The sequence below is a fragment of the Diabrotica virgifera genome, chromosome 9 (assembly GCF_917563875.1).
Source record: "Diabrotica virgifera virgifera chromosome 9, PGI_DIABVI_V3a".
NCBI classification, from domain to species: domain Eukaryota; kingdom Metazoa; phylum Arthropoda; class Insecta; order Coleoptera; family Chrysomelidae; genus Diabrotica; species Diabrotica virgifera.
In genome coordinates this window covers 2,934,166-2,951,502 of record NC_065451.1, presented here as the reverse complement: position 1 = coordinate 2,951,502, position 17,337 = coordinate 2,934,166, and the positions used below count along the sequence as shown (strand labels likewise).

Below are 17,337 nucleotides of genomic sequence, written 5' to 3'. Positions count from 1 at the left end.
TCAATTTATCACGCCCGCCTGCAGTGCATCCCTTGCAGACCCGTTATCGCCGGCTCTGTATATCCATGATTAAAAATGTTTACACGACTAGTTATGCAACACTTATAGCACTTTCTTTATATTGTTTCGTCGTGGTAGCTACACGACTTCATTTCATAATATACAATATTATGAAGTTTTCAAATCGTCATCCTATATATACAGGGTGTAACAAAAATACAGGTCATAAATTAAACCTTATATTCTGGGACCAAAAATAGTTCGAATGAACCTAACTTACCTTAGTACAAATATGTATTACACAAAAGAAGTTACAGCCCTTTGAAGTTACAAAATGAAAATCGATTTTTTTGAATATATCAAAAACTATTTTTTTGTTGAAAATTTTTTTTTTTGAAAATTGAAAAAAAATTGAAAAAAAAGAGGTTTTTTGTTGAAAATTGACATGTAGCATTCTTATGGTAAGAACATCTTAAAGAAAAATTATAGTGAAATTTGTGCACCCCATAAAAATTTTATGGGGGTTTTGTTCCCTTAAACCCCCCAAACTTTTGTGTCCGTTCCAAATAAATTATTATTGTGGTGCCATTATTTAAATTCAATATTTTTAAAACTTTTTTGCCTCTTAATATTTTTTCGATATGGCAGTTTTTATCGAGTTGCGGCTTCTTTTTTAATATGTTTACATAAAAATTGTATGAGGGTTTTGTTCCTTTAAACCCCCCAAATGTTTTTGTACGTTCCAATTAAACTATTACTGCGGTATCATTAGTTAAACACAGTGTTTTTAAAACTTTTTTGCCTCTTTGTATTTTTTTGATAAAGCATCTTTTATCGAGACTTGGCTTCTTTTTTAATATGGTTTAAAATATACTTAAAATGTAATAGACTAAGAGCCGCTATAGGTGAAAATTCTTAATCATTTTAGGCACGACGGGACCCTGTAACTTAAATAGTAGAATCTAAAAGGAAACGTTTGAGCACTGTGCCGTCACTTTTCAGTGGCACATGCGTCTACAGTGGCGCATCAAACTTTCCACTTATGGACGGGATACATAAATTAAAAAATACCCTCCCTAATTACCAGAATTTAATTTTTTTCATTTTTTTAAGTTTTATGTGATTAAGACATAAGATTGATCGTAATTTTAACCCACCACCCCCTTCTCCCTGTCCCCACCATCAAAAACTTTATTTTTCAATTTTATTTTTTTTTTTTGGTGGGATGAAATCAATTTTACAATTTCAAAAAATTTACACGCATAGTTAAGGCTTTTATAAAACACGTCTATTTTTTATAGACATGTAGGTTGAGTGTACATAACCTCAAAAAAATTTAAATTTTTTTTTTTTGAACAAAAGTATATAACTTTTTTTTGGGGATAGCTGCAGATCTAATTTTTTCTTATTCTTGTGTATTTTATCAAACACTATATTCCTAATTTTTTTCAGATTTTTCTGTAACGTTGGTCACCTTCAAAAATCCAAGAAACTGTTTTTAAGGGGGTTTTGGGGGGTTTGAACGTGTTTTTTTGATTTTTAAATATTCTAAAGAACTCAGTTACTTCAAGTTACATATAACCTATAAAAACAAAATTGATTTGATATATTATGAAGTCTATAAAATAGGGAAAATCCCCCAAAACCCCCCAAAAAACAGTTTTTCGGATTTTTGAAGGTGGGGAGACTTAAGGAAAAATCTGAAAAAAATTAAAAATATAGTGTTTCATAAAACACACAAGATTAAGAAAAAATTAGACCTGCAGCTATTCCTCAAAAAAAGTTATACGCTTTTTTGAAAAAAAAAATTTCTTTTAATTTTTTGAGGTTATGTACACTCTACCTATGGGTCTATAAAAAATAGGGATGTTTTATAAAAGCCTCAACGATGCGTGTGAATTTTTTGAAATTTTAAAATTGATTGCATCCCACCAAAAAAAAATAAAAACGAAAAATGAAGTTTTTGATGGTGGGGCAGGGGGAAGGGGGTGGTGGGTTAAACTCACGATGAATCCTATGTGTTAATCACATAGAACTTAAAAAAATAAAAAAAAATTTAATTCTGTCAGTAAGTTCTGTTAACTTTTAATTTATTTATCCCGTCCATAAGTGGAAAGTTTGATGCGCCACTGTCGACGCATGTGCCACTGAAAAGTGACGGCACAGTGTTCAAACGTTTTCTTTTAGGTTCTACTATTTAAGTTATAGGGTCCCATCGTGCCTAAAATGATTAAGAAATTTCACCTATAGCGGCTCTTAGTCTATAAATCATAAATAAATTTTCATATTATTACCAAGTCGTCATAACCGTACTTTTCCATATACAAATATGTGGTGGATTTGACAAATATTCAAATATCTCGATAAAAACTGATTTTTGAAAAAAGTACTAAGAGACAAAGAAGTTTTTAAAAACTTGTGTTTAACTAATGGCTCTACAATAATATTTAAATTGGAACGTACACAAAAGTTGGGTGGGTTTAAAGGAACCAAACCCCCATAAAATTTTTATGGGGTGTCCAAATTTCATTATAATTTTTTCTTAAAATACTACTGCCATAGGGTAACATAACATGTCCATTTTCAATAAAAAATATCTAATAGTTTTCGATATATTGGAAAAAATCGATTTTCATTTTGTAATTTCAAAGGGCTGTAACTTTTTTTCCGTGCACATTTGTACTAAGGTAAGTTAGGTTCAATCGAACTATTTTTGGTCCCAGAATATGCGATTAAATTTATGACCTGTATTTTTGTTACACCCTGTATATTTATTCAAAGTGTAATATCGTAGTGCAATATTCGGTGCAGAATTATTATAAATAAACAATAAATGATTGGTAAAGTTATACTTACAACAAAAGGTAACCAAGAAGACTCTCGTGACGTATTCCAAAAGTACCAAATGGTTTGATCCAGTGAGTAATGGCAATAAATATATGTCCCATACGGTTTTAATGGCAGGATATAATTGAAGACCATGAGTGACATAGATGGACATAGACAATAGAATTCTGCATATTTGGCCGGGTCTAAAAATAAAAAAAAATATATCAATGATATCACATTACATAGGCGTAACCAGGATGATCCTAAGGGGGGTTACAACTACTGGAAGGTCTCTGAGGGCTATGGTGTTAAGCGTATAGAGCTCAAAGTACATCCCAATGGGGGGGGGTTATATGGTGGCTCCTGGCTTCTGAGCCACCTTAGATAATTAGGGGTTGGTTACCCTCGACCATAAGGGTTGATGTAGTAAATAACTCTCACAGTTAATACATTTATTTATACGTGGAGTATTTAACGGTAAGTAGCTGGTGGTATGTTATTTGCTTAATGTGATGTTACTCGCTGGAATCTCAACTACTAATTGATTTATCTGTTCCCCGTGAAAGTATACCTAATTAAAGGTCGATTGTTTTGTTTTATGTTTTGGTAAGCAAAAGTGAGAGTGATTCAAAACTGCTGACTGCTAACAAACACACATTGATTATTATTGCAACTTGACCTTGTATCAAATACTAGCATGTATCGATGTGGTAATCTAGGTTAACCGTATTTATTAAAAACAAACATATTTGTTTTTACCACGGGCATTTAATTATTAAAGAGTTTGCCTTAAGAAGATGTTTACTGAGATGCTGTGTATCCCAACACACCCAAAACCCCCCCCCCCCCCTGGTTACGCCTATGTCACATTATTTACCATTCCGCATTTGGAAATTATTGGTATGTATCAGAAATTGTAGCATTAATTTATAATTTTAATAATTGTGTATTTTTTATATTTGAAATTCGAAAAGTGCTGCCAAACAAGGAATTTTCATGTCAGAAACATTCCCACTATCAAAAATTCTCAAACAGGGCAGATGTCTGTCTCCAATCTTTTTAAAGTATAATATTCAAGCTGCTTTAGAAGATTGGAGAAGGCAAGTCAGTATCCGGAATGGGGATAGAGATGATTAACAATAATTGTTATTTGACAAAGTTGTTTTTCGCAGACGATCAGGTGATAGTAACTGGTGGTGAAGAGGATATGTACTACATGTTTAGAAAACAGAGTATGAAAAATGGGCAATACGTATATGACTAAAATAGGATACCTAAAAATAAACAATGTGACAGAGGATCTAGAGTTTTAATAGATGGAGAATATAAATACCACGATAGTATATCGTCAGAAAAAGAAAATACTAAAAGGGCCCTAAAAAATAAAGAACTCCTTAATATGGTTGCAAACAAAAATAGCAATCTCCAAAGCACTAGTAGAACTTATTTTAACTAGTAAAATTGTGGGGTCCGGACAAATAATCCCCGGACAAAAAATCCCCACAAAAAATCCCGGGCAAATAATCCCCACAAATTTTTGAAGTTATACTTCTTTACGCTCGATATGAGGGTGAATTTTTATATGGTAAAACCTACGATCCCGGCGCATGCGCATTATAACTTTGTTCTGATTGGATGTTCAAATGACATGTCAAAAATTTTTCAATATATCGGCTGTGGCAAAGCTGTGGTTTGATTATTTATGGTTGTTGCGTTTTGAAATTTGTGTGAAAAGAAACAACAAACAAAAGTTAGTTAATAGTTATACTGCCTTTTTAAATAGTTTTCATATATATATTTTTTTGGACTTTTGGACTATTTTGGACAAGGACTCATTCTAATTTGGTAAGTAGTTTTTATTATAATCATATTGTAATTATACATTTGGATTAGGTTGGAATAAATTTATTTTCTCAAGAATGGGGATTTTAGAGAGAAATCCGAAATTAGGTCCGATTTTTATTTTTAAATTATGATTTTTTGGCGTAGATTTATTTATCTAGTAGGTATGTAATGCTTTGATTTACATGCTTAATTTGATTACCAACAAAAGTTCTACCAATCTTCATCTAATATATTGTTTTCTTACTGTTTTGTTATATTTTAATATTTTCTTCCACAAAAATCAAACTACATAATTTGATTTAAATTCAGAATAACTGTCAAACAGTAAAACGTTCAGTTGACCTATTTTTCCGCATGACAAATAATGAGTAATTGGATGAGTGAGTCTAGGCTTCGATTACGAATCAAAGTGTCCCCAAATTCGCGGGTTCGAATCCCGATGCAAGTTTTCATTTTTTTATTTTTTTATGCATTTTATGATTGTAAGCATATTTATTATATAATTTTTTTTTTCAGAAAATGCGTATTTAAAATTTTTGCCAACAATTATTATCATTCAGAAATCATTTTTTCTTTGTGGCATTTTTCAATGTGTTTGTGTGCGTTTTATTCTTTTATTTTTTAAAATTTTTTGTATTGTCTTAATAAAAATTTTTGGAAAGTAGTAAGTATTAAAATTAGTTTAATATTTAAATAAAATATAAATAAACTGTTTAAGGTACATTATATCAATTTCGTTAAAATCACATAATATGTAATAGAAGTATAACTTCTTACGTGCGTACAAAGTACACACACACATTCTTTTTTTTGAACAAAATATCCCCACAAAAAAATCCCGGACAAAAAATCCCCAAGAAATATTTTCTGGCGAATAGTTCTGTAAAAGTTTTCCCGAAATTTTAACAAATTTCGAATTCCAATTCCATGCTGAAAACTTCAATTTTACTTGACGAGTGTGAGTTTTTTCAAAAATCGTTGAAGATATGGGGAAGAGCTAAGGCCCCGTTTTCATGTCAGGCGCTTAACGCCCGTTTTGATAACAACTACATATATTACAAGACGGTTCACATACTAACGCGCGTTTTAGGTCATTAAGACGCGCGTTGGCATGTAAACGGTCTCAAATAAAATGTATATAGTTGTAATCACGCGTTAAGCGCCTGTCATGAAAACGGGGCCTTAGCTCATTCCCCATATTTTCCACCATTTTTGAGAAACTCACACTTTTTTGTCATGTATAAACAAATAAAGTTAACAAAACAAGCTGAAAATGCGAGCATTATCATAAAGAAAACTTTATTTATTTACGTATTTTAATTCATAATATGGAAAATTGCTATTATGAAAAGTAGTTTAGAATTAATAATTATGTTTTAATGTTCAATTATATCATTCTAATTTAAATGTTATGAACTATAAAGGCAGTTCACTCTTGATCGAAATTCATATTTTTTATATACCTCGTATAAAATTAATAAAATTTTACATATGATGGTTGCATCATAAATCTTAGAACATGAAGAGCTTTTTATGAAGAATAACTTTTCTTCGTCAAATTAAAAATAAAAGAGTTATAAATGAAAATGTTGCTGGTATCCATAATTTGAGAAAAATCTTCAAATATTTTTTTCCATTAGAAAGATGTAATTGCACATATCAGACCATAATTTTGTTTATACCAAACAATATTCTTTCATATACTGTCGGTTTGCTAAACTCAGACACAACTGGTTAGTGATTTTAGTCAATAATTTTGCCAATTTGGCAAAAAAATAATTACTAATTAGTTAATAATAATTACTAAATAATTAGTAATTTTGTCAATTTTGCCAAAATTCGCAAAACAAAAAAATTACCTACTAAAATCACTAGCCAGTTGTGTCGAGTTTAGCGAACGGACTATATTTTAATTTCATAGCAAATGGAACAGTCCATTTATCATAAAGGGAAGGCCGCATACTCGTATAAACCTTTTTGAAGCTGTTAATAAATTATTGCTTTTAAAATATACTCAAATTGTATTTTTGAACATCTTATTTATTTTATATAATAATTAAATTCACTATCAAATGTCATTAATGTTTTATTAATACTTAATATAAAATTTAGTTTGACATTCACGAAGTGTCAAACTCAAATGTAAATAACCTATTATGCTTTGCTTTTCAAATCGAGATTAAAAAACTAGCCTACTTAATAGCAACGATTTCAGCTGGACGTGTAGTGTGTCGGAAGGAAATAACCCGATTGTGACGTCACATTTTACACTTTGGGGTCGATTATCTCGAAGACGGTTAGAAATATCCAAATGCCGTTTTCAGATTTGTATTCAGAAGAAAAAACTACATAAGAATCCATCGATAAATCTGATCTGAGTATTGCAGGAGCGGCAACGCAATAACACACAGCCTTTTGCGAATTTATAAACGAAATGTTTTCGTTGAATATAACACAATTAAAGTTTTCAGCATGGAATTGGAATTCGAAATTTGTTAAAATTTCAGGAAAACTTTTAGAGAGCTATTCGACAGCAAATATTTCTTGGGGATTTTTGTCAGGGATTTTTTGTGGGGATATTTTGTCCAAAAAAATTTGTGGGGATTATTTGTCCGGGATTTTTTGTGGGGATTTTTGTTTGGGAATTATTTGTCCGGGGATTTTTTTGTCCGGGGATTTTTTGTCCAGGAATAATTTGTTGGGATTTCTTGTCCGGGATTATTTGTCCTAGCTTCGACGCGGTATAAGAAGAACGTACTAAGTATCCAGAATTGAGTATATTAGAAATGGGGAAATACGCCGTAAGACAAACACAATAGATAGGTATATTGCAGTGTGGACGGGATAGAAACAAAGCAGCTATATTGTGGTATGGGCACAACACTGGAAAGGTGAAAGAACTCTGACCGAAGAGCCATAAAATATGTACCACAGCATAGAAGGAGACGATGAATACCAGCAGTTTCATGGTAAAATGGTATCCGCATAATGAGAGACAGATCTTTGGCCGAGGAAGACTGAAAAAGATAGAGAACGTAGTTGTTGGTTGTTGTTTGTAGTCAAACAGGATAGCTGTGTGTCTCCAACCTTATTTGCCACTGAATGTTTATACTTGTTTCAACACAAAATAATGAGTTTTTTGTCGATTTGTGACAATGGATGAGAGATACTTCGATGAAGATCATTATGAAGTCATAGAGGCATTCAATTTAGTGGTAAAGTACTAGGGAAAAACCATCCACAGTGGGAAGAATTTGGTTTCCGCACTTCCGCAGTCGTGCAAAAACTGTTCATGACTCTTAACGTATGAATACCCATTTCTGGCTCCAATAAACGTTAATACAAAACATAATCAAAATTATCCACCTATTTTAAAAACTTAAAGATCTGTTCGATTACAATACTTTAATTTTATTGATCAAAGACCAGTATTTAAAATACAAAAGGTGTCGGACCCTTTGTGTAATCTGATACTGTTATTTTATAGATAACAAAAACGGGTTGAAGTGTTTATCTATTAGGTGTTAAGTACCCATAAACGAATTTATTTATTGTTTACACAACAGTGATTGATTTATTGCTTTCGAGGACTTCTGACAGCTCTAATTTTGGTTTTGGTTACATTTTTATATAGGTACCTACTAGTTTTACAACACCTATAATAATACAAGTAATGCATAAAACCAAATTGATAACAAAAACCGGAAACATTCCTTTTTGATTCATCACTTGTAGTTCTTCCTTTAGTCCAGTGAACATATTGAAATAAATTATTATTAATAATTAGCAAAATTAAAAAATATTTTTCCGCAAAGGCGAAGAGAATTTAAAAAAAAAGTTCAGCCATGTCAAAAGAATGGGAGAGCACCGGCCACCAAGAATTGCTCTAGAAGGAAAACCAGCTGGCAAGCTTCCACCGGGAGACCACCAAAAATATGGAGAGATAGCTGGCAGTCTATCTTTCAAGAAATACTTCAACGTCGGAATTAATAGATCGACAGATCTACAGTAAATATAGGAAGAAGAAGAAGAAGAAAAAATATTTTTCCTATAGTAGACCATCACGCGTCGCATTTCATTAGAAGTTCAGCCATGATTTCAACTTTTCTGCCTTTGAGAGTATTGAATGAAGAGCAAGACAGAGACGAATACAGAAGACAGAGAAATATAGTGAAAGAACTAGTAAAAGATGCGAATAAGAAGAGCTGGAAGGAATTCGGTGAAGAATTGAACGAAGGTTTTGGAAATAACAATAAACAGTTTTGAAATAAAATAAGAAGCATGAAAGGAACAAAAAGGAAACAGATAAGAGGAATTAGAAATGAGCGAAATGAATTGAAAACAAACATACAGGGCATACTAACCATATGGAATAAGTACTATAAAGAAAAATTCGAGGCATGCAACCAACAAAATGAGGAGAGAGGACAGCAGGAAAGAGAAGAGGATAGGGACAATCGAGTAGACGAAATTCATATCAAAGATATTGAAGAAGGATTAGCAAGAATAAGGATTGGAAAAGCGGGAGGTGCAGATGACATAGATCCGGAGATGATGAAATACGTGGGAGAACGAGGCAAGTTTTGGCTACTGGAAATAATGCGGGAAGCATGGAGAACAGAAAAGATACCGAAATATTGGGAAAAAAATTATTGATACCAATACACAAGAAAGGAGATGAAGCGGAATGTGATAACTATAGAGCTATATGCTTATCATCAGTGGCATATAAAGTCTACACCGGAATAATAGAAAGGAAGCTCAGCAAAGAACTGGAGGGAAAATTAGAAGAAGAACAAGCTGCTTTTAGGAAGAAAAGAGGAACAACAGATAATATATACTATTGTGTTTTCAATTTACCAATCAAAGGCAAAATGAAAATTAAAGTAAATTTTTTTAAAATAACGCGGGCACATAAATTTGATACACCCTGTATATTGAGCTGTAAATATTTATTAGAATTTAGTTTGGATGTAAGTGGATTTCTCTTTTAATGAGCTTTCCGATGAACCATTAAAGACTTTTGTGAATAATTAAAGTGAAAAGAACGGTGTATTTAGGTTTAAAATGGAAAAAGATTATTTATTACGGGAACTATAGAATCCACAGGTAGAGGTAATTATCATTTTCTAGAAAAATGGTTTAAAAGAAAGTTTGGAATTTTAATATCTTTGTTTCACCCCGAGTAAATGTTGTAGAGTTTCCCCGAAAGTAATTAGGATGGTCGGAATAATTTTGAAAGAATGACTGTTTGTTTATCGAATGGAAAAGAGAAATGTTTCTGATTCTTGGCAATTTGGAAGGGGAAAAGTGGTTGGAATGATTGAGTGAGTTTGAAAAAGAAGTCATTATGTTATTGGCATCGCTGAGGAGCAGTTCGACGTTTTCGTGGATAGATAGTTAGCAAGTACCAGTGGTTGTTTGATAGTGGAGAATAGTGCTGAAAAGTGGAACGAGAGACAGATCAAATTGAGACGAAATACCTCTTTGATTCTGTATTATTGTGAGAAGGAGAGCAGAGAATTTTTGGAGTTTTGTTTGAATCGAGTACGTGTCAAAAGAGGCCCGGCTTGTTGGAGAATTGGTGCTGGTATGCTGATAGTTTTGAAGCTGAAGAACGGAGAGGGCTTTGATGAGTAGCCTTTAACATAGTCAACGAGGGAGAGCTGTTTTGGGTCACGAGAAGACATCAGAGTGAGTGAAGCAAAAGGTCAGTCAACTTATGTGAAAGATATTTTTATGTTCGGAAACTAAAATTTTGAGTAAAAAGCGTAGGAATTAAAATTCCAATATTTCAGAAAGTAAATAGGGAGTATAGCTAATTCTGCGAATACATAATTTGGTTTTGTTTATTTTGTTGTACCAAAGTCATCGGGAACAAACCGATAAAATGTTTTTTTTTTACTAGAATAAATTTAAATGGTAGAAATTTCATTCGGACATCTGTGTCCACAGGTTTTAGATTTGATAGATTTTTAGAGTATCGATTTTGATAAATAAAAGACAATTCTGTATGTTTATTTTATATTTTGCTTTATTTCTTTTCCCTATTTTATCCCGATTAGGATCAACTAAGAGATACTGAAACCACGAGAGAAGATAAGTATAACGTAAGATAATTTAGACATTTTTTAATATTATAAAAAGGCACCCTGACATTTTTTATTCATTTTTTATGTATGATTTGCGACAATTAAATAATTAATCAAATAAATAATAATTAATATAAAATTAATAAGAAGCAGATAATAACAATACATACTGAGAAATATAATTGAAAGGAAAAACGAAATAGGAGAAGACTTATCTATTACGTTTATAGATATTAAAGCTGCTTTTCAGTCTTATTCGTACCTTCGAATCGATCGCAGGCTATCATTTACAGTGAGAACCGGATTTATCAATTTTTGTTGAATTATTAAAAACTCGTTAAAAATTTAATACTTGTTAAAAATAAAATTTTATAGTCCAGTGAATTTTTAAATAAACAAATTAAATTGGTTCCCCCATTATGGGGGAACAAAGTTCATTAGGGACGTCCTCTCAGACGAAAGACATAGATAGTGTAATGGAAAATAATAGTTTTCAACCTAGTGCTACTTTGCCGATAGAAAAACAAAAGGATATCAAATATTTCAACTTGGTTTCAGATAAGTACAATTTAGATAATATTTGGGTTTATATTGAAAAAATTGGGAATGAAAGTGGTCTGTCCAGATTGCATCCTATGTCGATAGGTCACCTACTATTTAAGACCCTGAAACTTACACATATTAAAGAGATAAAAAGCATTGGCCGTAATCGTATAAAAGTTTTGCTGTCATCACGTTTAGAAGCTAATAATCTTGTCAAAAATAAATTATTAGACGCTCAAAATTTAAGAGCTTACATTCCAAATCACTTGTTGGAGGTTAAAGGGCTTGTAAGGGATGTAGACACCCAATTTGACATTAATTATCTTATGGAAAACATTGAATCTACCTCCAAAGTTTTAAATATTTATAGGACAAAGCGTAGAATCCAAAAAGAAGAAAAAATTGAATACGTAGATAAAAAACTATAGTTGTCACCTTTGAGGGTAATATTTTACCCAACTATATAGGTTTTAATAGAGTCTATTTTCCGGTAGAACAATTTATTGGTAGGGTCGTTCAATGCTATCGATGTTTGAAATTTGGTCACGTGTCAAAGCAGTGTAAAAGTTCCCAGGAATGTTGTATTCAATGTGGGCAAACTAAAACTACTAACCATACTTGCGATAAAGCTATGTATTGTATACATTGTAAAAGTAATGAGCATGTTACGATATCAAAAAGGTGTCCCTTTTATGAAAAACAAAAAAAGATTAAAAGTATAATGATCGAACAAAAGACTACTTTTTTAGAGGCAAAACATTTGTGTGAACAATCATTTTCTGGTGTTATGAATCAAAATTATTTTTCTTTGCTTGAAAATAATGAACAAGAATTTCCTTCGCTTCCAAAAATTAATAAAAATTCTGTCTCCACTCAGCTAGGCCCACAAACCAATAAAGCGCGCTCTCTAATATCTCCTCAATTGAACATGAATAATTCACATGCATCTGTAGGAAAGAAAAGGAAACCAAATTCTCCTATCATACAATCTCCTATTCATAAACCTATCTTTCCCTTTACATTTGGACCTGCCCAGCCTTTACCGGCTAATCCACATAAACCCAATTATAACAAAGTTGAAAATAAAAATCAGTTGACAAAAACTATAACAAATTTTATAATGAACCTCTTAGAACATATTCGTTCAATTGAAGATATAAAAACGTTAGACGATAAGACTATAATTAATGAATTAGAACAGGTTTTAAATACTGTAAACAATAATAGCTTCTAATGGCTGTACAAAATATTTTTAAAATTGGTCAATGGAATGCTAGATCTATTATGTCAAACAAAAACAGTTTAATGCAATACGTAAACAATAAAAAAATTGATATTTTGCTAATTAGCGAAACATGGTTTAAAAAAGATTCCCATTACAGTTTTAATGGTTATAACCTAATAAGAAGAGATAGGAAGGAAGACCGGTTTGGTGGCGTTGCGATTCTTATCCGTAACACAGTAACCTTCAGTGAACTAAAACTAAATTATAACTTTAATTCTGATATTGAAGTTTGTGGCATCAAAACAAACTTTAAAAATATTGAACTCAATATATTATCTATATACAAACCTCCTAAATGTAAAAGTACAGTATCTGATTGGGCAAATATATTTTCACAGGTCATTGGTTCAGTAGTTATAGGTGGAGATTTCAATGCACATCATACGATTTGGGGATCTAATTATAATGATGCAACTGGAATACAACTTATTAAAACTGCAGATGACTTAAATTTTACAGTAATTAATAATGGAGAACCTACCATTTTAACTAAATCAGATCAAAATAAATCAGCTATTGATGTTACTTTCGTTACAGCTGATCTAGTCAATAAAATTAATTGGTCTATACATACAGACACCTTGGGATTGAATCATTTTATGATCTATATGGAAATTACCGACATTCATTTACCTGAAGAAATTATTACTAAAAGTAAATGGAATACAAGAAAGGCTAATTGGTCCCTGTACGAAATTTCAGCAGAGCAATTTTTCAATAACTATTACCAAATGGAAAATACGTCGGACAAATATAATTTTTTAATTGATTGTATAAATTATGCAGCTCAACTATCAATTCCACAATATAAAGCTTATAAAAACAAAATCAGAAATTCTCCGCCGTGGTGGAATACAAATTGTGATAACATTATCAAGGAAAGAAAAGAAGCACTTTCAAATTATAAGCAAAACCGTAACTTTGAAAATTACTTAAAATGCCAAGAGAGCATGGCTAAAAGTAAAAAAAAATTAAAGGACATAGCTAAAGAAAGTTGGAAAAACTTTGTCTCAAACTTAAACAAAAACACTCCTTCCTCAACATTATGGAATCAAGCTAGAAAGATCAATAGAAAACCAATTACTAATCCAACATGTCTTAATGATACATTAGTCGATGAAATTTTTGATCAAGTTGCTCCTCCATCAGTCCAATTACTAAAAAGCTACAGCTATGTTTCAAATGAACAAAACCATTTTTTGCTAGAACCGTTCAACATTACAGAATTAAAATATGCTCTCAAAAATCGGAATAACACAAGTCCAGGTTTGGATAATATTAAATATCCCATGATACAACACCTTCCAAAAATAGCTAAACTCTTGCTGCTGGAAATATTCAATGAGATGGTCAAAAATGGGAGTTTAGTTCCTCAATTTCAAGATGTCATTATAATACCAATACTGAAACCAGGTAAAAATCGCAACGTGGCACAATCATATAGACCTATATCTCTTATGTCATGCCTTCTTAAAACAGTCGAACGAATGATAAAACAGAGATTGGAATGGTGGTTAGAAAAAAAGAAATTACTTCCCAACCTTCAATTTGGGTACAGAAGAGGAAGAAGTACTTTAGACGCCCTTTCAACATTAGTGGTAGATATACAAGATACATTTACAGACAACAATTATTTACCTGCAATATGTATGGACATAGAGGGTGCATATGATAGAGTCTGTCTAGATATTTTAGTTGAAAAATTAGTCAAAAATTTCCAAATACCAGCTCAACTAGCAGGAACAATATATAATTTTTACTCATGTAGAAAGATATATCTCAGAACACATAACAGTAGTCTCATAGGTCCACGATACAATAACTTGGGGCTGCCCCAAGGATCAGTATTGAGCCCTTTGTTGTTTAATTTGTACACTGCTGATCTACATAATAGCCAAATTGAAAACTGCACTTTGAAGATTATACAATATGCTGACGATTTCCTTGTATACTCTTTTTCAAAAAAATTTGATAATTGTATACAAACATTAGGTAAAATGCACAACTTGTCAAACAATTGGTTCCAACAAAATGGATTTGAAATTTCTACAAACAAATCTAGTGTTTGCATTTTCACACGACACTACTTACCAAATATTGATAAATTACAATTAAGCAATCATGAGTATAGTTTTCAAACTTCTATCAAATATTTGGGGATGATACTTGACCGAAAACTAACATGGAAATCACATATTGAGTTTATGCTAAACAAATGTAATCAAGGAATAAATTTTTTAAAAGCAATTTCAAAAACGTGGTGGGGAGCAGATGTTGAAACATCATTACTTTTCTACAAAGCTTATATACGATCAATCATAGATTATGGTTGTGTACTCTATGGCTCTGCATCTGATCGGGTCCTAAGCAGAATCGACGTAACACAAAATACAGTTCTGAGGATTTGTTTAGGTGCTATGAAATCAACTCCAATTAATGCGTTACATGTCGAAGCTTTAGAGATGCCACTGAAATATAGAAGAGAATATCTAAGTAAAAAATTTATTATGAAATTACAACATAAAGATCCTTCCCTTCATATAAAAATAAGCAAATTGAATGAAGCTGATTTGACGAATAAATATTGGACACACAAGAATTCACCTCCACTTTGTGAAGCTTTTCGCAGTATGTCAAACTTTGATGTTACTTCTAATCCAGACGAAATCTTAGACTTTGAAGATTTTCCTTCTTTATTACATTTGCTAAAAGTAATTAAGCCAAATTATCATGAAAATGCAGCTATCAGTCATAACATCTTAAGAAGTATCTTGGACGTTTTTTCGGAGTCTATAATTATCTACACAGATGCGTCGAAGTCAACGTTTGGCACTGGATGTGCCTTTTATGTCCCATCAAACAATACAGAAAAAATGTATAAAATAAATAATGCTTTCTCAATATTCAGCGCTGAAGCAATTGCAATTTATCAAGCTTTATTATATTTTATGAATACAGAACATAAGTCTACAGTAATTGTTTCTGACTCACTTTCCGTACTGACAGCTATTCAGACAATAATATTTCCAAGTCATAATTTAAACAACTATATCTTCCAAATTAAAAAAATACTTTATGAAATCTATAAAAAACGAAGAGAAGTGCATTTCCTATGGGTTAAAGCACACATAGGTATCACCTGTAATGAACATGTTGATTTATTAGCAAAAAAAGCCATCACACATGGATCGTTAACCGGACATAAACCTTCTAATCCAGATATATGTGCAATTGTTAAAAATGAAGTTAACGAACAATGGAGACGAACATGGAACGAATCTAGCAAACATAGTTCCTCACAATATGCGATGATTCAACCTAAAGTGCCTACTGAGTACTGGTTTAAAAATTATTCGGTTCCCCGCAGATATATAACTTCCATTATTAGAATAAAATTTGGGCACGCCTGTTATCCTTTTCATTTGGCGAAAATTAACATTTTATCTTCAAATCTATGTCTAGACTGTCAAAAAGAGGGAGACTTAAATCATATATTTTTTGAGTGCTCAAAGTATACTCAACAAACTAATAAACTAATTGAAAATTTATTAAAATATAATATATTTCCACCTCATAATTTATGTTACCTACTTTCTCTAAATAAGAAAAAAATATATGACTGTTTAATGGAATTTATTTGTAAAAGTAAAATCAACCTTTAAGCATTATCCACACATGATTATTTACCTTTGTTTTATCCCATATGTATTTACCTCCTATCCGCGACCTAGTCTAGTTATGTCTAAACGAAATGTCTTGAAGGGTCCCTAGACGAGAAGAAGCAAGTGACCCTGTCTTATTCCTACCTTAACTCCTGAATACAATAATTACAATATTAACAACCACCTTTACGGTAACGTTTCTTTATCTTTCTTATTTTTGTGTTGTTTTATATTTTTGAAATGTTTTTAGTTTTTAAAATATACTTATTGTGACTGGCTGAGTGGCAAAAGCCCATGCCAAAAAAGAAAAAAAAAAAAAAAAAAAAAAAAAAAAGCTGCTTTTGATTCTATAAATAGAGAAGTAATATGGTCAGTAATGGAAGACTTGCAAATCCCGCAAAAGATAGTAAGCGTGATAAAAAGTACATATAGAAACGTACTTGCTAAAGTACAAATAAACGGAAACAGATCACCAATAATAAACCTAAGGAGAGGAATAAAACAAGGGGACAGTCTCAGTCCAGTTTTGTTTATATTAGTAATGGATAGAGTCATGAAGAGCGCTAAAAGAAAGTCAAGGCAATTACAGTCAACAATAAGGTACAGGAATTTGGTACCAGTGAGAATGGAGTAATTACTATATGCAGATGACCTAGTAATAATAGCAGACAATAAAGAGAAAATACAAAAATTAATCGATATCTGGGTGGAAGAAATAGAAAATTTGAAAATGGAGGTAAATGTAAAGAAAACGAAGACCATGATAGTAGCCCAAAAGAAAAGGGAAGAAATAAACCAAACTATATTTAGGTGCAAAAACGAAATAATAGAAACAGTCTCGACGTTTGAATACCTGGGAGTAATAATATCAGAGGATGGAAAGCTAGATCAAGAAATCTCATACAGGGCGAAAAAAGCAAATAAGATCTACTATGCACCAAATAAAACAATATTTGGAAAGGAAGAAATAGATAAAGAAATAAAACTGAAGGTATACAATGCAATATCTGTACCATATTTAATATATGCAAGTGAGACATGGGTAAACAATGCAAAAATAGACAGTACAATAAACGCAGCG

At 31.6% G+C, this 17,337-nt stretch overlaps 1 protein-coding gene across 1 annotated transcript in view; it reads right to left on the bottom strand.

Moving 5' to 3' along the window:
• LOC114326975 (proton-coupled amino acid transporter-like protein CG1139) overlaps nucleotides 1-17,337 on the bottom strand; it is a 46,813-nt gene that overhangs the window by 1,251 nt on the left and 28,225 nt on the right. Inside the window, exon 6 of the mRNA XM_028275469.2 lies at nucleotides 2,857-3,032. Coding sequence (XP_028131270.2) covers nucleotides 2,857-3,032 — 176 coding nt within the window. The remainder of the gene's footprint in view (nucleotides 1-2,856; nucleotides 3,033-17,337) is intronic.